General features: G+C 36.1%; 1 protein-coding gene across 1 annotated transcript in view; it reads right to left on the minus strand.

Moving 5' to 3' along the window:
• CEP162 (centrosomal protein 162) overlaps positions 1 to 23,993 on the minus strand; it is a 47,721-nt gene that overhangs the window by 20,487 nt on the left and 3,241 nt on the right. Inside the window, exons 4-15 of the mRNA XM_031052627.2 lie at positions 19,660 to 19,798; positions 11,246 to 11,398; positions 10,789 to 10,975; positions 9,767 to 9,816; positions 7,435 to 7,550; positions 6,462 to 6,492; positions 5,974 to 6,096; positions 5,075 to 5,266; positions 4,841 to 4,922; positions 3,746 to 4,010; positions 2,310 to 2,577; positions 470 to 612 (exon numbers count right to left, since the gene is read on the minus strand). Of these exons, the coding sequence (XP_030908487.2) occupies positions 470 to 612; positions 2,310 to 2,577; positions 3,746 to 4,010; positions 4,841 to 4,922; positions 5,075 to 5,266; positions 5,974 to 6,096; positions 6,462 to 6,492; positions 7,435 to 7,550; positions 9,767 to 9,816; positions 10,789 to 10,975; positions 11,246 to 11,398; positions 19,660 to 19,798 (1,749 nt within the window). The remainder of the gene's footprint in view (positions 1 to 469; positions 613 to 2,309; positions 2,578 to 3,745; positions 4,011 to 4,840; positions 4,923 to 5,074; positions 5,267 to 5,973; positions 6,097 to 6,461; positions 6,493 to 7,434; positions 7,551 to 9,766; positions 9,817 to 10,788; positions 10,976 to 11,245; positions 11,399 to 19,659; positions 19,799 to 23,993) is intronic.

The following is a 23,993-nucleotide window of genomic DNA, read 5'->3' on the forward strand; positions in this document are numbered from 1 at the left end:
ATGAATAATTTTTTATACATTGGATAAGAAAGAAGGATAATCCATCATGATACTGCAAAGTCAGTCACCTTGGAGAAGTCAGAAGCAACTATTAAATACTCAATGCAATGCAAAGAGAAAAAAAAACCCAAATAGTAGTGCTATTTAACATTAATAACAGAATATTTTTAAGTAAAGAATTCATTTAAAATTTTCCTCTTTTCTATCACAAAGTAGTAAATTTTAGAAATTAATAAGCATTCCAACTAAGTGTATAGAACCACTCAAGCAATAAAATTATGCAAGCAGCAAGAGTGGTATAATACTTGTGTATTTTAAAAGCAAAAGCTAGTCTTTGAATAAAGGAAAGTCTTTATTCAGTATTTCAGCATTTGGCAATCCTGTGATAATTATTAAAAGTCTTGACAAAATAGGCTTGTGAATCAAGTTGTATATACTATAATTAGGAGCACCACTGATTATTACTTACATGGTGATATTGCATACAATAATCCATGGCCTGCTGTCCAAGATTATTGACGACTGATTTGCCTGACATAGCTCTGTTAACATTTCCCTTCACAGCTGGTTCATTTGCTGCAGATCTTATTATCCTAGTAGTGAATAAGGCTTCTTCATTTAGGCAGAAAGCAAAATAGAACAAAATTAAATTCAGAATTTAATGTCATTTCAAGAAAATCTATTCATACAATCCACCCATTAGGCATATAGCTTAAATATTCTACAATCTGAATTTTTTAACTAAATATAAAAACCTGAGAGCAATGAGACACTATGGAAAATGCTGCAGGCTTTTTAGTTTTTTTTTTTTTTAAGTAAGCAACTGATGACAAGATAAAACAAAACTCAAAGGAACAAAGGAAAAAAGTAGCTGCCTAATAAATCCTTCATGAAACAAGGTTAACCTCAGTTCTCTGCTCAAGAAGTGGCCAGTTATCCAAATTACAGAAACACAACAAATTTCAAGCTATAAGGTAAGACAAGGTAAGACAGCAATTTGCAAAATGGACTTGAGCACAGACAGCATACAAAGACATGTAATGATTATTTGTGGCACCAAATAGTAACTTGACTGGAAATTAAAAATAGGGGAAGCTCCTCCTAAAGTGTAGCTACACAGAGCTATTCACATTTTAGTCTTCTGAAATACAGATAGTAAGTGCAACTGCCCTTTCTCTTCTGCCTTTAGCAACTTATGCTAAGAACTCCTGCTTAGGAATGTTGTATCTGAAAACAAACAGGCAATGATCATTTTCCAAATTTAATACTTTTTTACAATTTCTCACACTATTCCTTCACAAAGGTGCTCCCTTAGCACTGATGATTATTAGGGGATTTTTTGATTCAATACAATTCTCTTCCTAGTTATAGAGGTTCTACAGAATGCATCCTGGTGAAATTAACTTCTGAAATTGCTATGGAAAATGGTTATAGCTAGAGAGAGAAACACATGTTTGGATGATGCTATGGCTTAATTTTCTCAAGACTCATCATTCACTTTACCACCTCATCTGGCTGAGCACCCTCCTCTTCTCCAGGAAGTGTCACAGCACTTAGTATTCCAGCTCCTTAGTTTGACAGCTGCCACATCTCTCTAACAGGGGCAACATAATCCTAAACTGCTTTTCCCAACACTACTTGCAGGGTTTTTAAGCATACATACTAGAAGCGTGCTAAAACCTTAGTGTCTGTAGAGTTATTTTCCCATGCCTCAGAGATAGCAAACATCATTGCAAAGATGCTAAACTGAATTATCTTATGAAAATCTTCAGGCCTAACCCCCTAAAAAACAGTTCAGTCCTCTACCTGCAACTCAGCTTTCACAGGACTACATTGACATTTTCCTTTCCTGTGTTAGAAGTAACAGGAACAGAAAATAAAATTTTCTTTCTAGTGCTTTCTTTGTACTCTATGAAAGCAAAGATAAGAAGCAGCAGCTGAGAAGAGAAATTGAGGATCACACACAGAAGTTTGTGTGTCAGCAAGTCTTTGCACTTACTGTAATGAAAAATGTAACTCATCGACATTTATTTTGAACAGCAGCTTTTCTATTGTTTTGGTCCTACAGGTAAACAATAGTGAAAACTCAAACATAGTGGTGCCATATGCAAGTAGAAATGAAACAAGACTACACTGCAAAGTTGTATTTAGGTCTCTCTTCTAGCAACTTCACGCTGCTACAGAAAGAATTCAGTACTTAATTGCATTTGGGTTAAGATTTCTTCTACATTTTTCTTTTTTTGTTATATGAAGCATGAACAGCAAAGCTCTCTGGCTCTTAAAACTCAGTCTTCTCATGACAGAATTACCTTTAGATCTTGATTTATCTGCAGGACTTTTGGCTTTCACATTGGTCTTTTTGAAAGTTTCTTTTGGTGTTTTCTTTTCATTAACTGGAAAACACTGTTTTGAGAGTGAATTGGGTTTCCCATATCCAGAACTTCTAACTACCCCATGAGGACCATATGAAGATTTCTTTTTATGAATAGGTGCTGGACTTCTGATATTCTTGTATAATGCTGGTTTAGTTGTCATCGATTCCGATCTTTCATTCTTCAAGGAACAAGACTGAAGAGCCTGTGATAGAGCACACTTGTTTAAAACAAATTTTAGGCTCTAATGTAATCTGAAGGCAGCTTTCACTCTTAAAAGAACATAAATTCTTACCCAGATTTAAACAGCTGTAAGACTCAGGGTAACAAGAGGCATTATTTTTAACTAAGTTAATAGTATGTAATTTTACAGAATTTTAGTACTTTAGAAGTATACATAATACAAGTAAAGCTCTGTTTAATTGTTCTGGAAGTTGTATTACATTACAGGTTCTTTATCTTACCAAAGCAGGTAGCTCGGGACTAAAGGCTAATCACAGTGAACATAGAAACCCAATGATGAAGAGAGGAACAGTGTCAGGCAGAGGAACCCTGCATAACTTGATCGTTAAAAACAGAGAACACAGCTCAAGACGAGAAAGTAAGAAAGCTTAGCCTGTTGGCCCTGATGGATAATCATCAGGATGAATCAGCCAAACAATCTCTCTCCCTGCAACACCTTGCAGACAGAAGAGGTGATTGCCTAAAAGAGTGTGGGGCTAATTTAAGGGATGCAAGGAGAAGAAAATTTGAGTATGGACAAAGATTTGGAATTGTGTAAAAGTTGGTCCCCAACATTTGAGTGGATCATGCGTATGTGCAAAACTAATGGGATATTTAGGCAAAGGACAAAAACTAGGTAATGGGAGAGATCAAGGTGGATCAAGTAGGAACAGGTCTGGGAAATAGAGGGAAAATAAGATTAAAGAAGCTGGTGACACCACCAGGCTGCTGGTCAGTCTGTTTGTGTGACCAAGCTGAGTACTGATCATTGCAGTCTCTCCTACATTCTTACTGAGCGGTGTTTCTACCTGTCATCTCTGTAAATATACTCTCTGTTCTGAGCCTGTGTATAGTTACGCATGCACTCCCAATGGGAATATGTGCTCAGACTTGCTACTAGCTAGAGCTGGGGTCATGGAACCACAGTAGCCTTGCATATATTGGGCTGGGACAGGAAGAATCTTGCTGGTCCCAGAGTCCACTGGGTTTGGCTACTTCTAAGAATAGCAATGGTACAATGAGTTTCAAGAAAAACAGCAACAGTCTCCCAAACCCTAAACATCAGAGCATAATCAAACGACAGGCAGTCTAAAAATTTTTATATTTCAAACTTATTTCCATATAATAAAAACCTGTTTGATACTACTTACTTGTTTAGTTTTGCTGCCTTGTGAAAGCAGCGAGTCTTGTACTATTTCTTCTCTTAGTACATCAGGCTGTACTTCACTGCACTGAATTTCTTTCTCAGTCACTCTGTGAAGGTTACTGTCATTTACATCCATCTGCACAAAGTTGCTCTCTTCCTTGTTAAATTTTTCAAATAAATTTTTCTTGCATATCATATTGTTCTGGTTCTCTTTAATGGGTGAACAGCTGCCAAGGTCACTTGCTGTGCTGCCTACCAGTTTCACAGGACTACAAGAGAAGAGAATAAAGTCATATACAACAAGAAATTTGCCCTTTGCTTCTCTATCACTCCAGAAAAAGTGGGTCATTTTTTCCTTAGGTATCAGCTGTAAAGACTGCTTGAATTTGAAAGAGCTAGTAGGCTTCTTTTAAGTACAACCTGGCAGATTTAGTTACACAGACTCACTCGCATGCTGTGGGATTCCCAGCAGTGACTGTTTTCGTGGAAGTACCAAACTCAGCTATAAGATGAACACCTGTAAGCATGCAATTAATGCTAATAAAACAATGAATGGCAATATCTGCTGAGTGCAGCTACATGATAAACTCCCAAAACTCACTGCTAAGCACAACCTATTTCTGACAGTTCAAGGCGTGTGTTTTCTGCTCTAGACAGAACAGCTGGAGCAAACCAGAAGAAGGTATGGAGAAGAGGTTAGTTAAGATTCACAACAGTAAGCAGAATAAGAGGATTTGATCTTAGATTATGGAGGTTGCAGAGCTGGGATAGGATGTTGTCTGAAATCCATGTATGGGGGAGGGGAAAGAGCAGAAGACTGGAAGAGCAAAGATGCTAGTTGTGGTAGCTGTGAGACTGAGGAACACTCCTCCAAATGATCTGGCAAACATTGCTGCTTATCACTCAGACAGCTTGGGAATCCCCAGTATAAACCAATTTATCTTTCACTGCAAATATCATAATGCCACTGTAAGACATAATGGAATGTCAACATTTAATTGGGGAAAAAGACAGATGAGTTATTCAGTAAGCTGCTTTTCACAAACTGTTAATGGACTGAAGTTATTACAGTTCTTAAAATGCATTCTGAAGTAAATACCTTTCAAGCTCCTCATCAAAATTTCTGACATTACACAAATGTCCTTTAATGGGTTTCATCAATTCTTCCACAGTAGGTAAATCTAATTAACACAAAAAAAAATTAATAAAAAACTTTGAAAAATATTTGTAAAAAGGACATTTAAAAACATTTTATAAAAGGAGTATTTAAAATATTACTAGTTCACTCATTTTACATACTCGTACAATACATGCCTGCATTTGAGGTATTTACCTGATTCTATGGTTGACATGCCTTTTGAACAGACGTCCTTATTCTGTGAAACACCTTGCACTATGTATTCCGAGACTGTCACTGCAGGATCGTGCAGTTTTTGCTCATCACTGTCTCCCAAAGACTGATCAATATGACGGTACGCTTGGTGTAACGCTTCCATGTCACTGGTGGTTTGTCCATAGGAAGTGCCTGTGAAAAATATAGGCTCATAAGAGACACTATAGAATTTTCTGTTTTGGGAGACATCCCACTGGAGCCTGTGCTTCAGTTACTAACTTGGTGTATTACGTGGTGAGAATAGCAATTTCAGTTGTGAGAAAACTTTTTAAAACCTCATTTTTACTACAAACAGTGCTGAGTTAATCAGCACATACTAAATAGTCCCATCTTCAGTTTACATGCCTCTCCACTCCCTTCAACTGCCTCAATATTTTATCAGTACTAAAACTAACAGCACACGTGATAAACTATTTTAACAGACACATTCAGAGTACAATTCTGGTGACAAGTGGCATACACTATTGTAAAAAAGTTTGGTAAGAGACTGTGTTTTACAATTGTTTTCAATGCTGTCAAAGAATTTTAGCTATGATGAATAACCAGAGGAGGTGATATTTCAATTCAACCTGCAATGTCAAAAGCAAATTTACAATAACCAAAGGTATCCTTGGCAGAAACATGATTTCTTCTTGAAACATTCCTCCTCCTTTCAAGATTTGTTACTGAAAGCCAAGGGCTTCATGTTCACTGACAGCCTAAGAACAAGGAAAGACAGAGTCACCTATTCTATCAAAGTAAGATTCTGAGGATTGTGTTTTGTTGTATGTTTGGTTTTCCTATTTTGATTAAAAAAAAAAAAAGGGGGTGGGGGTTTGTTGTTTTAAACCAACCCTTACCTCCTTCATTCATTTCAACTCCACCAACTTCTTCAAGAAGATAATGTTCACCTACAGCTACATCTGATGTTTCAACAGCCTTCTGAAGTTCTGTAGTTGAATCTTGTGAATCAAGTAATACAACTAAACCCAAGAAGATAAATGTTAAAAAACCCATAATTCTCTTATTTATACTGTCTTTGCTGCAATTAGAAGTATACCAAAGCTTATTTGATATCCTAAACATGCAAATAATGTCATTAGCTGTAAAATGATTAATTCTGATTGTAAGCATCTGAGTACTGATGATACATAGTCAAATTAAAAATGACATTGATGATCACTTTGAACTGCTAATATGCAGATTAATTTTTAACTATCTCAGTCCAACAGTCTTTCAGGTAGAACACAAAATTAAGGTGAAAAATACCAAAATAGTAAAAATCAGGTAAGCAAGTTTAAAAAAGTTACATTTAGTATTCTCCTACTGATCATAGTTTATATTTTACCTTTAGCCAGCATGCCAGCATCTACTTCTTCCTAACAAAAATAAAGAAAAAACAAATATTACTTTCTAAGTTTCAGAAGGGGGAAAGAAAATCTGGACAAACTTTAAAAGTCCTTCCAAAAATCTAAGAACAGTTCTTAGAACTCAAAACTAAGTAGTTCTTCATGCTCCAGGAATATGCACTTGTCTAAAACTCCTCTAAGGATGCCAAAAGGTCTCCCATATCCTGTACTCTATAAACCCTCTCAAAAGTTACCAGGAACTAAATGTTACTCCACATAAATGGAGCAATATTTCTGCACTGCCTTGGTTCTCTTGTACTGTAATTTGAGAAAACAAAATAACGTAGCAGTTCTTCTTTCCAAACGTTTATCAGAAATACTATTCTAATAAACTTAATTGAGAATTAAAAGCCCTCATCTCTCTATTATAGGTGAACATGTAGTGCTCTACAGATTCTTTTCACAAAAAAAAAAACAACCCAAACAAATCAGAACACGTGCTCCAGAAATGCACCTGGTGTGTTCCAGCTATATGTGCTCCACATCAAAAGACCTGACTAAGCTAGTCAACAGTAATACTCCCAAAGCTCACACAGTGTAGATTTTGGGTTGTGTGTCCAATCTGCTTCTCTTTATCAAGTATTTGCTGGTGTAGACACCACCTTAACAGCTCCAAAAGAGAGATTAGTCACTACCCATTCTGAGGCTGAGGCTACAACCTGGGCTCGTAATTTGTGCACTCCCATCCACAGTTCTTAATTCAAAGGAGGAGTAAGCAGGAAACCCTGTTAAGAACTTAACCCTCTCAGTGATTTATCATAACCATTGCATATCCTTACTAGAACGGTATAGTCTCAGGACCACTATATTATTTTCTTTCAGACAGTACACATTATATAAAGGTTTAATATATTTGCAGTTACATCCATTGCAGAGCTTTTACAATTCAGGCAAGTATATAAACAATTATACCTGCTCTTGAGGACTTAAATCAACTCCTGAAATGACATTTTGATTCATGTGACTTCCTTCAGTTTTAAAGGCAGGATCAGAATCTGTTTCTTCTTCAAAATCTTCACTGTAGCTGCCTGAAGAGTACAATAAACATCAAATAGAATGAATATTCAAGGAAGGTAAAGCAGTAAGGGAAAGCTATTTCCCTTCCCCCAATCTAGGAAGGGCTACTGCCACTATTACTCTTCCCATAAAGTGAACAGAAATGTTTTAAGACTGGACTTGATACTACTAGCAGTTTTACATAGTACTGTAAAACTACAGTAAAAGTGACACATAATGGCTGTGTATTCAAATGAAATTTGTGTTATGAGGCACAACTGAGTCATTTATTCGATGACTTTTACTAAGGGGTGAAATGATGTAATTCTCTCCCTAGTAGACAAGGTACTCTGTACATCCACCTTGACAACACCAGCAGTTTTTAGGCTCAGGATCTGTAATTCTGATTCCCCTGACCTACTCTAGTGGCCCAGCAGCACCCTCAAGAGTAAGCATTATTTAAAACCACAAGTGTGTCAGAGAATGAATTTTACAAGCAAGCCAAATGCTTTTCTTCAGTTATCTAGATCCTTCCACAAGTTTTGATTCCCTGTTGCTGTATCTCCCCCTGCTCAGCTCCTGTTCAGTGTCTGCACCATCCGTAATGCTTAAAACTAGAAACATTACAAAACACTGGTTTACAATGTGTTCTTTCTGTGTTCTGTCTCCATACAACTGACACACAGTTGATCTCATGTATAAAAACTACTCTCTGGGAAGGCACTGTATTTCAGCATTTTTTTTCAGTTTTGGACTATGAGAAGTCTGATCAGCTGAAAATAGCTTTCTCCTACTGACTGAAGACATACGCAGCACTTGTATCATTCCTGCACACATATTATCCACTTTTTTCATTCATGAAATAGCAGTTTGACAACGAATAAACAAAACCACACACACAATGCAGAGATTGGTCATGACAAGTATTTCATAGAAATTTGTTTTCTTAAAAATCAGAAGTGTCAATTTCATAAACTGACCATAATAATTGGGTAATTTCAACTATTTTGTTAGAAAAAAAGGTTACAAAACTGTTGTGGCGTTACTGCTATAACTATCCTGATCTGTTGCAGTCTACGGAGTAATCAAGCTTTCAAGCAGAAAAGATTTCCCGTGATTATAGCTTACAAATACAGCCTCTTTATGTCTGGGAAATTCAAGCTTGACAATGGGACCTCTCAGAAGTTCAGCTAAATATATAAATCTGAAGATATACTCTACTGATTAAATTACAGGAATATACTCTTTATCATATCCTAGCAATGAAGACTGAAATACAGATGACAACTAAAAGACAAGTAAGATGGAAGGGCTGAAGCACAGAAATTTGTGGGAAAAAAAACAGCTAAGAGTATTCTGCAGATTACAGAGATTAAAATGCAGGCATGGTAAGATGGTACAAATACAGATGACAGTTAAGACACTAGAGTAGCTCAAACATTAAGACTTATTTCAACATCAGAGTAGTTTTTCTTCATTTTTTTGATTGACAATTGGGTTTGTTTTTTCTTTTTTGTTTGTCTTTCAGGTCACAACAGATTAAAAATCCACCTCAAAAAAAAGAAAAAGTTTTAAAAAAGCCCCAAAAAATCACAAAACCAAAAGCAATCCCCTAAAACTCTGTGTGAATAACAGTCACACAGGCATAATGCAAAAGCAGCCTAAAAGGCTGATGCAAGAACTACAGATAAATGAAAATAATTAATATGAAAATTACATTAGTTTTCAGATAAATAGAAGGTTGACCCACAACAGTCAGGGTGACATGGGACCAGAATTCAACTGGTTTACATATTCCTCAGAACAAAAAAGTTCTGTGAGAATGCTGGACTCTCTTGTGCATCTGAAACCTAGGAAGAATCAAGTTTTCTGACTACCTCCAAATGAAACACAGGGTATAGAACAAAGTACAAGACTGTAGTACAATTTCCTCACTGTAGTACAATTTCCTCTTTCCAGACCTTTAAATTACATCCCTCTACAAACAGAAAGATTATATTATACTCTGACATCCTGCTGTGACATTTTCTGAAGACTCTGCATTTGAACTGGAGCACTAATGCACAGCTTTAATTTCTGTCATTCTGTTTAATCAGGTTCTCACAACTCTTAGTGTACACGCAGCAACTGAAAACAAAAACCAAAAAACCCCCCCAAAAACCCACACCAAACACAAACAGAAACCCAAACAAAACAAAGCCCCAAAGGCAAGAATTTTCAAATGAACGATTGAGAAAGATGACAGTACCAGACTTCTCTTCATGTGCAACTTTCTCTTCTTTTTCAGTTTTTTCATTTCTGAGAAACAAAATGAAAATATTACTCTTCTTGGACAGCAAATAAATACAGCTTTTTTTCAAATTCCAACCTTTGATACTTCTTACAATTAGCAATAAAAACTCAAATTTGTCCATCATATCAATTCAGAGGTAAGAAAGTTGGATAAATATCTGCAATTATTAAAATAAATAAGTTTTTACAACTGTCCATAGTTAAAATTCTTAATCTAACTCTTAGAACCATTCCCTTTCTGCCTTCCCTCCAACATCTACATTAGCTTCTCAAAGAAATTTTTATCATCAGATCTGCTTCCTGTTCTGACCTTCTCGCTTTGCATTATAAATATATATATATATAAATAAATCTTTCCTTTCTTCACCCTATTCCTGTAAAGCTAAAGTTTTGTCCTTAATTAAAACTCTCCAGATTTCTAACCCTTAAACACCTTTCACATTGGAAGTTAGCTGTGCACTCAGTATTTTTTAGCAACAGCAGCCTGAATTGCCCCTTGATCTATTTCTCTCACTTATGTCTGAAATTATTTTCCCATAACTCATTATAAATGGATTGCCCTAGTCTATGAAAATTTTGTATCCTTCCTCTAGATTAATTTGTAACATCATGTCCAAGAGGACACAATCTTGGCTAGTCTATTTCCTTGTTATTATCAGTTGTTAACTCTTCATTTAGTTATACCTTACAATTAAGAATGTTAAATCGACTTTTTTCTATTGAGTCATGCACAAGAATGCAGCTATGTCCACTCATCACCAAGTTATGCTCCCACCCGACTCCTTTCTTTTATTTACTAAGCTCATGTCTGTCCTTGTCTTAAAACAAATAAAAAAACCTTGAAAACCCTAGACTGTAACAAACAACCAAAAAACCTGACTGAAATCATACAGGATGTTGTCCCACAAAATCTCAGTGGCCATACCCATCACGTGTGCCCACTAAAACAGTCCACAATTTTTCTTCCCTCTAAGTTACCGTAAAAATGGTGCTAGTATGACAGAATCATTGGAATCCAGCTCTTTATTTAATCTTGAATAATCAATAGTAGAGGAAGCTTCTCGTTCAAGTTTGGCAAAGAACATCTCTTTTTCTTCTTGTTCTTCCAAGGTATCCAATCCAGCTCCCATGATACTTTGATTAGGCTCAGAAGCTAAAACTGAATCTAAATTTCAAAGCAAAAAATAAAATAATGGCATCTGTGCTGTATGTTCACATAGAAGAGTCATAATAGTTAATGACAACTACAGACAGGCTCATAAAGTATTAACAGTATCAAATTATCAAAAACTAGTACTAGGAGCCTTCAGGTCATGAGGTGCAGCTGACAGAAATGACAAATGCCAACTTGCAGTGAATTAAGGTGAATTGCTTGCAATAGTAATTTATTTAAATCTATCCAACTTCATGAAATAGTTGTACTCTCAGTTCTCACCATTTGCCTCCAGGCTGACTCTGCTTAAGGAGAGAGCAACCCCATTACTTTTCTCAAGCTGCGTTTTTTCAACGTGTGTATTCTCATAACTCTCTCCCTTAGTCTGTGAAGTGTTCTGTATCTTTACAAAGCTTCTACTGGCTCCAAGCATTCCTAGAAAAAAAAAGTTGCAGCATTCTTGATTAACATCTAAAAGCTATTTATACAACACTTCGGTCTTTCAGTCATCTTCCAGAACCACCAATTTTAATCTTATGTTGCAACTGTACAGTCTCATAAATCACATTCATCCAATTTCCATTTCTACTATGAGATATGTAAATCTTGTTTAATTAGAGTTAATTAGGCTATTATATACATTATCTTCCTATCCTTTGTATTTTCACACAACCCTAAAGTTCATCATGGGACAAATACAGCAACTGTAAATATTGACTTACTGTAACCTTACTCATGGAAAGAAATCACACAGCAAACCCTATAGAGAAATTAACATTTCTTTCTTTAAAGCCTGCTCATTTTGTTTGATCTACTATCCCAGAGAAAGCACCACAGATTTTTGAAAATCCTAGCTTAGCAGCTACATTTCATTTGTTACAAATTAAATGCTTTAAGGAAAAAAAAGTAACCAATGTTACTTAAAGGTCACCCACAAACTGACAAACACCCATTCTATATATTTATGCAACTACAACATGCAGTTGCTCTCCTTAATGTAATTTCAGTGTTGTGAAGTTTCAGAACCACCTTAGCAGCTTCAAGTGTGAATTCTGCTCTCAGACAGAATGCTACCTTATCTACTTCCTTTTTGAAAACTAAAAGCCAAATATTGCACATTACTAGTTAAAAAGCAGCACCAAGTCCCTTCTGCCTGCCCCTAAAACACACACATTTATACTAAGATTCTTGAAAGGTTCTCTTAGAAAAGGAACTAAGAAAAGCTGTTTATGTATTTTATCCAATGAATATGAAATGATTTAACAGCTCTCAGAAGAGAACAGAAACCATGTCTGTCTTATCCAACATGAATCTCCAGGTGGTAAAATAAACTCAGAATTTCTTTTAGTTCTGTCTGGCCAAAAGATTTTTAGACTGTAGCTGTGTCCTTGTGCCACCACATAACAGAAAGGGTGAAGATACTAACAGCTCATTTGCTGCTGTCAGGAGACTGCAGGAGATGGGTACATCAATAACTCTTCAGTTGAAGAATGCTAAACCATACTTCCACAGGCTGACCAAGTGTTTCTACTCTAGGCTCTTCTGTTACTTTTGTCCTCTCTACAGGTCCAACCAAGCCACTTTTAAGAAATGCCATAGTTACCTTTATCATGGTAACAGAGAATTCTCTCCCTTCAGTACTGAAGATGTATGCACAGTGAGGAAAGTAAAGAGTCTGAACACCTCGTTCTTCCCTACAGGGCAGCCATAGCATGTGCATTCTGATTATACAAGCCCCCTTGCTAAGAAGTATTTTTTTTTCCTTGATTTCAATTACAAAGTCCTCTTGCACTTTTTTTTGGGAGGCTAAGTGCACACGATTCTACATCTTGGAAATTACTTCTACATTCCTGTATCTGACTTCAGCTCTGTCCTTGATACAGAGCTCTTACTGGCTTGCCGTGCATACAACAAAAAAATGCCTGAGACACTAACTAAAGGTCAATATCTACATGTACACTAAATTAATACCTAAATAAATACATTTTGCTGCTACACTTAAAAGTATAAAATGGAAAGCTCCAAGTGCCAAGCAGAAGTGAAAAAGTATGAGAAGTCCATTTCTCCAGTAACTAAAGACAGTAATTCAAATTTACCCAGATGGTATTCTAGTTATCAAGACAGCAAACTGGAGTCTGTTTGCAGTGGGGTCACAAGTACTTTTGTAGAGTTCTAAATTAGCCATAATCTCACTGGATCTCCAGCACCCTATTTTTCAACGAGAATATGTTAGCAGAATCAAAGATAAACTGACACTGCCCTCCAGTAAGATTCACCAGAAAGAAGATGGGCATATATTTCAGTAAAACAGTTAGAACATTTAACAGAACAATATTTTTGAGAAAAGCATTTTCCCAAGCCGTTTTATTTTATTTATCTCAAACTCAGTGAACTTCCTGAACAGACTTTCCCAAACCTTGAAGGATTCATGGGATTTATGTAAGCTATTTAATATTCTTTCAGAATTTTAATTTTGTCCTACTGGTTTCTGTGGGGCTTCCAAGAGTGATTTATTTCAGACGTATTTTCTACTTTTCATAAAAGCTTCCTGAAGCAAAAGCTGTCTTCATCTCCAAAGATGTCACTACCCGTACCTTTGCACACAGTATTTTGTGAGGTTAATGATACACAGCATTGTTTTAAAAATGTCTTGCCACTTTAAATTTATTAAAATAAGAACCTGAGTTTCAAGTAAGAAAATATTTATAACCACCACACTTGCAGAGGAAAATTTAAAAACATAAATACAAAAGGACTCAAAACCTACAGACACCAACAAACTCCTATTTAAAAAATAACCTCCTTCCTACTTAATCTGACCAGGACTGCCAGAATTGAGCCATTTTACCTTTTCAGTATCACATAAAATACAATAAATTTGTTACCCTCCAAATTGTCTGGACTGTCAGAAGTGAGGCTTCCTTCTTCTCTGTTTAAGTATGAATCTTTCTTTTCCTTATGAAATTTTTCCAGCATTTTGAATTTAGACAAAGCCTTGCTGCGAGATGCACTAGAAGAAGGTTTAGGGGGAACTACTTTTAAGTGTACACAAACATTTATAAGTTTTTATATGTAATGGATAGGAAATAGAGAGGATAAAAAAGAAAAGATGTGAAAATTCAAATTGACACTTCTGTAAAAAAAAATTACAACAGTTCCGTTTCTTGTAGATCTAATTATTAATAATTTTCAAGCTATAACTAATAATATGAGTTACTACTGATAACTTCTGAGAATAAAACTTTCTTGTTTTTCTTTTTAATTTAAAAAAAAGAAATTCCTTCCTGCTCCACATATACCTTGCATTCAAACTCACTGTTCCAGGAGCTCAATATATTACCTGAAGAAAAAGAAAACTAATAAAACTACTTAAATAATAGAAGAAGCTTTATACTACAAGTTTTGAAAGAAAGCATCTAAATTAGCTCAAAGTGGAAAAACATGGGTAGATAAATATGCATTACTACTGTCTTTATCACTGTCAGGTACAAGAACTGCATGTTGTTTGCTCAAACCCTTGTGAGGACTTGCTTAGCAGCAAACACTATCAAGCTTCCATTCACATCAGTAAAATTAAGTTTTAGAAATCCTGAAAGCTGTGCTCTCTCATGATACTTAGATGAGAGTCACACTACATACTTCATATTCCTTAAGCTAGCACTGTATCAGACTTTTCCTTGTTCAAATTGTGAGGGTGAGGGAGGCTTTTGAATTGCCTGTGTCAGAGAAAATTCTCAGTTACAGGTCTTTTGAATTTACCTTGACACAAGGGAGAGCAAGAGTAGTCTAGGACATGAGGCCAAACACTTCTATCTAGAAGCAGGACTACTGGGACACATGACCATAAGGTAACACAACTCAGAAACATCCAAGATGACTAAAGAAAGCCAGTGAGCAACTGATAGGTGCAGTGCAAAGAGAGAAACAGCATGAAATCCATTCTGATACAATGCATAGGTCCTTTATTCTCTCAGCTGATGTCCAAGTACACTAGTGAGGCATCTTTCTCTAGATTTATTCTCCCTGACTTACAGGGAAACTAGAAGTGTTGACAGCTTGCCTCCTGTTGTAAACAATGCAAGCACCTGATGCCTTTTAAAACAGTAATTTAAAATAACCACCAAAATCCTCCTATTGCTCATATTTCAAATATTAAGCCCAATTCAAGAAATAGATGCAGTGCTAGTGTTTATCTCCCAGACTGAGGTGCTTTATAGCTATTCTATGCAAACGAGGCTTATGAAAACAGGACAGCATGCATGCTCTAGAAAGCTAATACAGGGGAATATTCTATAGGCTGTGTAGGTGATCACCAACATGAACTAAAGGCTAAGTGCCAAGTATTTCTTTGTCATAGCTCTCTAAAATATTCTCAATCTGCTTCAATTTAACACCAAAACCACGTTTGAACTAGTATACACATTAATTGCTATTGTAATTTACACAAAAGTATTTAAAGTATTGAGTTTCTCTTCAGGTAACACAAAAAGTGACTACACATAAAAGGTTGAATCTGGAGTTATGGTAACTAAAATAATCCTGCAGGTCAAAGAACTTTGTCATTATTACAACAACTGTACTGTTACCATTCCAGTGGCAGCATGCATAGAGCAGCCTTTTGGTCAGCAGAAGGGAAAAAATCATAAATAAGTAGAATACTTATTTGACTGCCATCTTTGAAATTAAACAAGTAGAACAGTGAATATGAATGTTTCTGGAGTATGAAATACATAAACTGTAAGAGATCTTCTTTTTACTAAACACACTGATTTTTGTTTAGATTTTCAAAGTTATCCCTTCCCCTCCACTAGCTTACATTCATTACTGTCTGTCCTACTACATCACTGTAGGAAGTGATGTACGATGTAATGACAACTGAGCAAAGGTTCACACATTTGTTAGCTTCTTCTGGAGATGACAAATGAAGTAAGTGGCAGCTTGCTTTCAGTAACAACACTATGGTCAAATGGATGATTTGCAAAGGATTTTCTACAGGAAATGCACTAGATGCACTATATAAGGCTGATACTGAATAAATATAGTAAAACGTATTTAATCAAATACCAGACTGGGAATCTGAATGGGGACTCTTTTTCTCATTGTTTCCCACTATTTCAGCACAGCTTTCCATCAGTTCCTTCTCTTTTCTCAGTTTAACAAATCTTGTTTGAAAATCTTAAAAAAAATGAGACAAACAGCAAGAACAGGCAGGCAGGCAAGCAAGACAAGACAGGAATTCTTATTATCCAATTTCTTTTTTATCATTTAAATGACAAAAACAAGTAGAAAGGACATTAGTTATAGGTAGGTCTTTAACCTGTCAAATATGGAAGACAGCATCTTGAATCATAATTTGCACATCTCAGTTTATAGCTGAAGAACAAAGGGTTCAAACGTGCCTGGAATAACAAGCGGAGGTATGTTAAAATGTACTTCACATTTCTCAGCCAAATGAACAGAAATAGTCTACACTGTTTACAATTAATCTACAAAAAGTGAAAACAGGCTATTAGTTCAAATCCCTAGCTATTTCCTGTCACTCTTTTAAAAAGATGCCTTGCAGAAAAACAATTAGACAACACATAAATGTAGAGTATATATTTAGTCTTCTAGTCATCCCTCTTTGTGTCTTTCAAGAAGAAACAACACGGTACAGATACCAAAGTAACTCAAAATGAAAACCTCAAACTGGAAACAACTTATCAGCTTGGTGCCTTACTCAAGATGATTAGCCAGACTTTCTTAATATAACAGCATCTCTACACAATGCCACCCAAACACATCAACTCATACATATGGAGAAAGTATTTGCAATGCAGTGCTGCACTGTGGGTGGAGAGAAGATTCATACAATTATGTATGTTTGATTCCAGATGACACAACATTTTTAACATAATTATTCTATTAGATGACAGCAATAAAGTCCTAACTGCAACCAATATAGGAGGTTCAAGTCCAGAAGAATATATAAGGATCTCCACAAAATGTCAAAGTGTGCCAATATTACGCATTACAGAAATGAAATTCAGCTTACTGACATATTTGCTGTCATCACAGTAATATTATTTTTCCCACAGGACAATGGTTTTGCTATTTAGGGCACAATCAATAACCTTACAAAATTCTACAATTCTAAAGCATCATCTTCTCTGTCATCCCATGCTGAAACTTGTATTTCCGATGCTGCTGTGCCTTCATCCATTATTAATACATCTGAGCAACATACGACACAACATACACCTGCTGAAGAACATCAGATCTGGCAAAACAGTATTTAATTAAGTATTTCAAAGCACACAAGACAAAAAGACACACAGAGGAAACAAAGAACAGTTCTAGAAGTCTATCCACGCTGAATTCCTTCTAGCCACCTGACATGTCATTTTAAATCACTTCAGGTTTGCCCACCTGAAATCGTAGCATAGTTTGTAGTGTGTACATATGTATAAATTCCCCTTTATATGTGGGATTCATAATTCTCAGTTATAGCTATGTAAAAGTTAACTACTTTCACAGCTGCAGAGGAACACTCAGTTCATACTGAAAGCAGCCTCAGCAAAAGGCTCTCTTCTCACTCTAAGTTAATTGTCCTACAACTAGACATTATTTAGCAGAATGGCATTCATCATTACAGACTGCTTCTGTGTCACAGACTTACTAATCTATCACAGTTTATGTTAATACAACTGCTACCATTACTGAGTGTCCAGTGTGGCAAATATAGTCCTTTCCTAACAGGATGATACAACCAGGAGCCCTGCTTCATGCCACAGAGCTATTTTCTTCTCATCAAGATAGAGCCTGGAAAATTCTCTAGTAAAACTTAAAGGCCTCGCTGTTTGGTAATATTAAACTACTAGGTCGAATATGGCTTACTGCATGTGTCCTCAAGGACAGAATTCTATGCAGAGTGATCACAGGTGTAGATGAAATAAAACTAATAACCTGGCTGGCAAAAATGGTGCTCAGGGAAGAATTCGGTGCATAGATCTAGAATACTTGCCCTATATTCTTGTATTCTTAGTTTCATTATGTACAACTGCCAAGATATGTTAGACCTTTGATTCAGATTACTTTCAACAAATCCAGTTCCTCATCAAGAATATGCATATGAACAGCTTCTTTTGCAAGTAAATAAATTCAACACTGGCAAAACTGGGTAGTCCCATGAGCTGAATGCTTTCCTGTTAAAGGAGAAGCATTTTTTAAGAGACCCACTAAAAAGTTTACCAGACCTCTATTTTATATGTCAGTAAACTGCATATCAAGCATGTTTCAGTTCTTTACCTCTGGTTAAACTACACAGCTAATAGGATATCCTTAATTTAAAAAATGAAAGTGGCTGAATTGGTGTGATGGGAATAACTTGATACGATCATATTATTTCTTCTGATTCTGCTTTGCACTGTACTTAACCCATATAAGCACTGTTCTCTAAAACGTAATCACCCTGCCTTTTAAGTACCTATCCCAGTGTGTTTTGGTTTAACTAGCATGAGAAGCAACAAAGTGCTTTACGGGTTGCCTCAGGCATCTCAGAAAAAAACATGGAAGAATGATGAACTTCTAAAGTCACCCAAAATTTTTCTTTGATAGTATGGTAGAAAAATGAGGTCATGCTAACTGCTTAATTCTCACACTTTGCCCAGTATGAACACTCTGTCCTTTCATTTTTGGAAAGGCTGTAAGGAAATTGTAACACCTCATAACTACCTGACAGAAACTCCCTCATACCTGAGTTGTCCAGGAACATTTTAAAAGGCCAGGGACAGATAAGCAGTCCAGACAATGGCACAACTGCTAAGATTTCACTCCTAATATGACCACACTGACAGCACACAGCTATGTTTAATATCTGAGACTACCAGCAGTATCTTAACTCTGTCATATGAAAAACTGATTTCTGGAACTTTCTGTTAAGATCCAGTTGTAAGTTATACCCATCAGGAAAATAAGAAGAAGCCACCCATTACTACATGAACAAGAGACTGTCACCCTGTGGAAACTAACTACTCATAAGCTTTATTACCCAGAAAGAAAACAATGAAGAAATCAAAAACTAGAGGTGCAAAGCTTGCAAACAATAATGTATTTTCTTCCAGAACTATGTGACCAAGTCAACATTGCACTAGCAATCATGTCATCACTGCCCTTTTTCCCTTAAGCCATAGTTCTTGGCAATGGAAATGTTGAGAATACTGACAGACATACATCTTTGAATCAGCTGCTGTTGAAAAGTTTTTTCTTTGCTTCTCCAGCTTATAATAAATGTTGCAAATAATATAAGTTTACACAAATTGATCTTTTTCCTCTCCCCTATTGAAAACAGAAATCTATAAAAGGCAGTACAAAGAACAGGCTGGTTACAAAACACACCTACAAATTTTTCTGCAGAATTCATGTTATATTTTTAATTATCTTACTATTTATAATGTGTTTACACTTCACAAGTTTTAGTAACTTGGAAGTTACAGAAAAGGCCAGCAGAAAACTTGCTTACAGCTTGAATACAATCCGTTTAAAAAAAAAACTAACAATTTGAGTTTTATACTCTACAAACTCGATTTAGGACACTGTATAACGTTATATAGCACTTGACTGGCACCAACTTAATCTGAAGCCAGGCCTATATGGACTATAAGAAAGAACAAGCCTGACCCCCTGTGGCCAAAATATTGAAAAACCACATTATTTACCAGCATTGTTCGAATCTTCTTCAGACAGCCACCACAGCACAGAATCCTTTTTCTTTGTTTCTTTTTTCCTGGGCTGTCCCAGTGTCTCAAGAATGCTGGATTTTTTCTTTGAATTTCCAAGTGAATCATCTGAAAGAGACTGAATCAAATGCATACCAGATTAAAGATAGCTTTCACATTTTCACATTTTTTGACTGTCTTTCAGCCACTCAGTTCTGGACTTTGAGTTCAGATGCTTCTCTTTACTCACCACTGTCTGCCTTTTTTGTATATGCATGGCAAAGTTGAGTATGAAAACTATTTTCATGTGGCATAATACTTCATATGATAATAACCCCATTGCCAGTATTTGGGTATGTTAAAAGTTAACTGCTTATTAGGGTATACGTTCAAATGAACAGCATAATCTTTTGATTTTTAATCAAATGAACAGCTTTTTCATTTAATTTCAACATACAAGAATCAAAGTCCTGACTATGTCCCTAAAGATATTAAGTAGAGCAGAAACAGTTTTGCATTGGCCTTGCTTTGTACATGAACAATGTTATTAATATTCTAAAATTAAGCCTTCACAAGCAACATTCTAGCTCCCAGCAAACAGTATTTACAAAATTAATTTTATACTTTGTGTTCATGGAAATTGACAGAAATGCCAGAGCCATTCCTACCCAACTATGTAACAAACTTTCATATGTGTTAGTCATCCACGCTGACTTTAACTGATGGCTTCAATCAACAAAGCAAAAGTCTACGAGTATGAGCATTCTATGAACTTAAGTTACTGAAGAGTTAGCAGGAAGGAAATGACCCCCACACTCTTCATAAGACAACAGCACTTGTTTTGAAGTGATGCAGCTTTTTTTTTTTTCTTAACTAATCTCTGCTCTTTTCCTCACAGCAGGCCCAGAGCCACAATTAGCTATCCAGGCACTGAACAAAGAAATATATTCATTAAGCTAGTGCACTGCAACCTTACATGCTGCCCTTTTTTTTTTGTGTTTAAACTGAGTAAGCATGAGGTTAAGAGAAGGGGCAGACTTTTTATCTAAACTTTAGCCACAATTGTTGAACCCAATTGTCTGTGTCTTAAAGAACACAATGAACAGAGTTAGCAAAAAGCCATAAAACAGAAGAAATAATGAATTCACATATGAAATGCATCACATGTGAAAAGTTCAACACCTTTTGTAATAGTCCCAAATAAGAAAATCTGATAGTACTAACAGAATACAAAAGCCAACAGGATTGTTGGTACTTAATATGTAAAACATGAAGATGTTTTATCAAAGCAAACCTCTGCAGTCCACTGCCTGATTCCCATTACATCAAAAACACTACCATTAAAACCTACCTTTACTATATGCCTAATGTTTCAATTTATATGGGCCTAATAAATCAAATGCCAATTATCGAGAACTACCATATAAGAAAAAAAAATTGTAAGAAAATAAAATTATTGTGGATATCTCTGACCAGTAACATCTTTAGAGCTTACCATTTCACTTGAGAAAACTAAATGCCCATCACAGTGTCTCAGTAAGAAAATTTAAGTTCTCTGAGCCTTGCATTTTAATAAAATACAACTTTAAGAAATTATGAAACCACCAGACAACAGGATATGCTGCAATTTCTTTCCGTTGGCTCAGTTGATGTAGAACTAAACAGCTTTACATTCATAATAAACATCCTATAAATAACACACTTGTCACAAGTACAAGTGTCACTGTCCCTGAAGGCTGGAGTGCCTCCTCCTAGCTAGAAGTACTGACAGGTGCTTGATGCAAGCTCTATTATCACTTGCTGTTTCTTTTATGACTAACAGTATCCTCTCCTCTGCAAGTAAGACTTCAATGATCCCCATACTCCTTAGAGTTTTGTAACTAAAGAAACTGTAACTCCCACAGGCTGTTCCCAAGTTCTGGAAACTTTCTAGGTCCAGCCATCTTGTCAACTGCAGACAATAAAGTTGCAGCAGCTGGGAAAGAAATTCGGACACAAAAATACTAGTGCATTTTTCCCAACATCAGCTGTCTCAACAGGGAAACTTACAGACTTTCTTCTTCCTTTGAAAAAAAGTAAATAAAAAAGTTGATTGATTTATTTGGACCAGTAATGGCTTTTCAGCACCATTAAGTGGCACCGATTTCTTCCTTCCCCTCCTCTATAAAAACAGTCTGTCAGCCTTTCAGGAACAGACACAGAAAAAGAAGAAAAAAGGTGTCAGTTGCTTAATCTTAACTAAAAAATAATAAAAAAAAAAATAAAATAAAGAGAGACAGTTTTAACAACTGTGACAATTCATGGCTAAGTGTGGATAAAACCTTAAGGCCTGCACAGTGGATTGCTTAGGTGAGGCATAGCATGTGCAAAACTGGCCTCACCCTTTACACCTAAGGTTTATCAGCCAGGGCCTAGCAAGCTTGGATGGTGGCAGCAAGGTCCTCAGCTCATAGGTTTGGTTAGTGTCCTTCTCTTAGATGGATGGACTTACAGGGCTAAGCAAGCTCCATCTGCCCGGGTTTGAAGTTAAGAGTTGTCTTTCTCCTAGGGTGATTGCTCAAAGGCTAGTGAGCCCATCCTGCCCATGGACACACTTTGTCTGACCCTTCAGTTGGGACCTATCTGGCACGGGAGGCATATGCCACCACCAGCATAGCTCCCAACCTCACAAGGGCACACAAGCTCTTTCCCCACGACAAGGGGGTGTCCGTGAAAGAGTGTGACAATTACATGGCACATAATCAGCTTATCACCTCCTATACACATGAAGAAACTTAAGAAAGTAGACAGGTAATGCAGGATTGGATCTAAGCCACTCAAGCTTTCATGATCAGTTGTCTTAATTACTTCATGAAGTTTTTTCAATATAACTACAAATGATATTTTTAGTACACATTTTTTTTTATATATTTGATCTTCTAATAAAAATGAAAAATGTTTTTCAAACATGGCTTTATGTGTAGTTTTACTCTTCCAGGTACTCTTCTACAGATTTCCTAATAAAGATGGTACAGCCTTTCCTTCTGAAAGTCTTCCTCCTCAACTGCCTGTGAACATCAAGTAGAATAAGCCAACCTAGAAGCAGACAATGGCTTTTTCATAACTTCACTTTGCTTGAAGTGTCATCAAAAAGGCCATTAATTGAAGCACTGTGTATTAGAAAGAGCTTTGCATGCTGCATGTCCCAAGGGAACTTCATGGCCAACACTCTGAATCCTAGGAGCTACACCAATGATAGATGACACTTAAGGGAAATTAAAGTGACAACAGAGGAAGCATGCTAAAGCTAGATACTGGTGGTGGGGAGCAGAAGGACCACAGGCATACAGACAATTGTGGAGGAAGAAAGAATCATGGATGACAACAGGAATAAGGGAATAAGCTTGACAAGGCAGAAGGAATCATTAGAAGACCTATCCTACATAAAGCAATTGTCATATCTCATTTTTGTTTCCTTCTATATATTTATAAAAATCTAGAAAATCCTCTTCATTGATAGCTTCAGTACAAATGCCAAAAGACTTTAGTTTAATCCCCATATTAGACCTGCGTCATCCAACTGTATATGCAGTCTTTCTTATAACTTTATACATTTTAATCACAAACATACATACAACCCCTTCCCCCCGAAAAAAAAAACCCAACAAAAAAAACCAGGCCAGTTTCACCATGAGTTATTTAAAAGGGAAAAAGAAAAAAAGGGAAAAAGATTTGCTTAAACATTAGTAAGTCTTCCTCAAACTACTAAGAAACAGTTTTCCTATTCCCCCTAGCTATTACACTCTCAACACAAACATCACCTACACAGCAATTTCAAACAGCAAAGCACACCACTTTTTCATCTTAACATTAAAGGGTGGCACACCTTTTATAAAAAAAAAAAGCAAAGGGAGGGACATAACAGAAGATGCAGACATATAAAGTAACAAAGAGTAGATAATTTCATTGTTATTTGGATCCGTATCTAGCTTGCAAAACATAAAACAATGCATATTTTTAATGACTGGATTGGTACTATATATCAGTAGCATCATCTGGCACTGGTATACTATACTAAAACAAACAGTTTTAGTTTGAAATGATAAAAAACCCCAATTAAGACATAAGTTATTAAAAGTTATATTTTCTGGAACATGCCAAATACACTTAGAATAATTTAGTGCAGCTGTTTTAATTTTTTTCTAACTCAAGCATTCTCTATGTTGGCAGCAGCTGAGGAGCAGGAAGAGCATTCCAAATGCAGAACAAAATACTAGAAGCAATCATATGCAGAGTTTGACAGATGCATAAAATAAATCAAAGAATAAGCCTCCTTTCTCTACTCCAGAACAGCT

Source organism: Melopsittacus undulatus, chromosome 3 (assembly GCF_012275295.1).
Source record: "Melopsittacus undulatus isolate bMelUnd1 chromosome 3, bMelUnd1.mat.Z, whole genome shotgun sequence".
NCBI classification, from domain to species: Eukaryota; Metazoa; Chordata; class Aves; order Psittaciformes; family Psittaculidae; genus Melopsittacus; species Melopsittacus undulatus.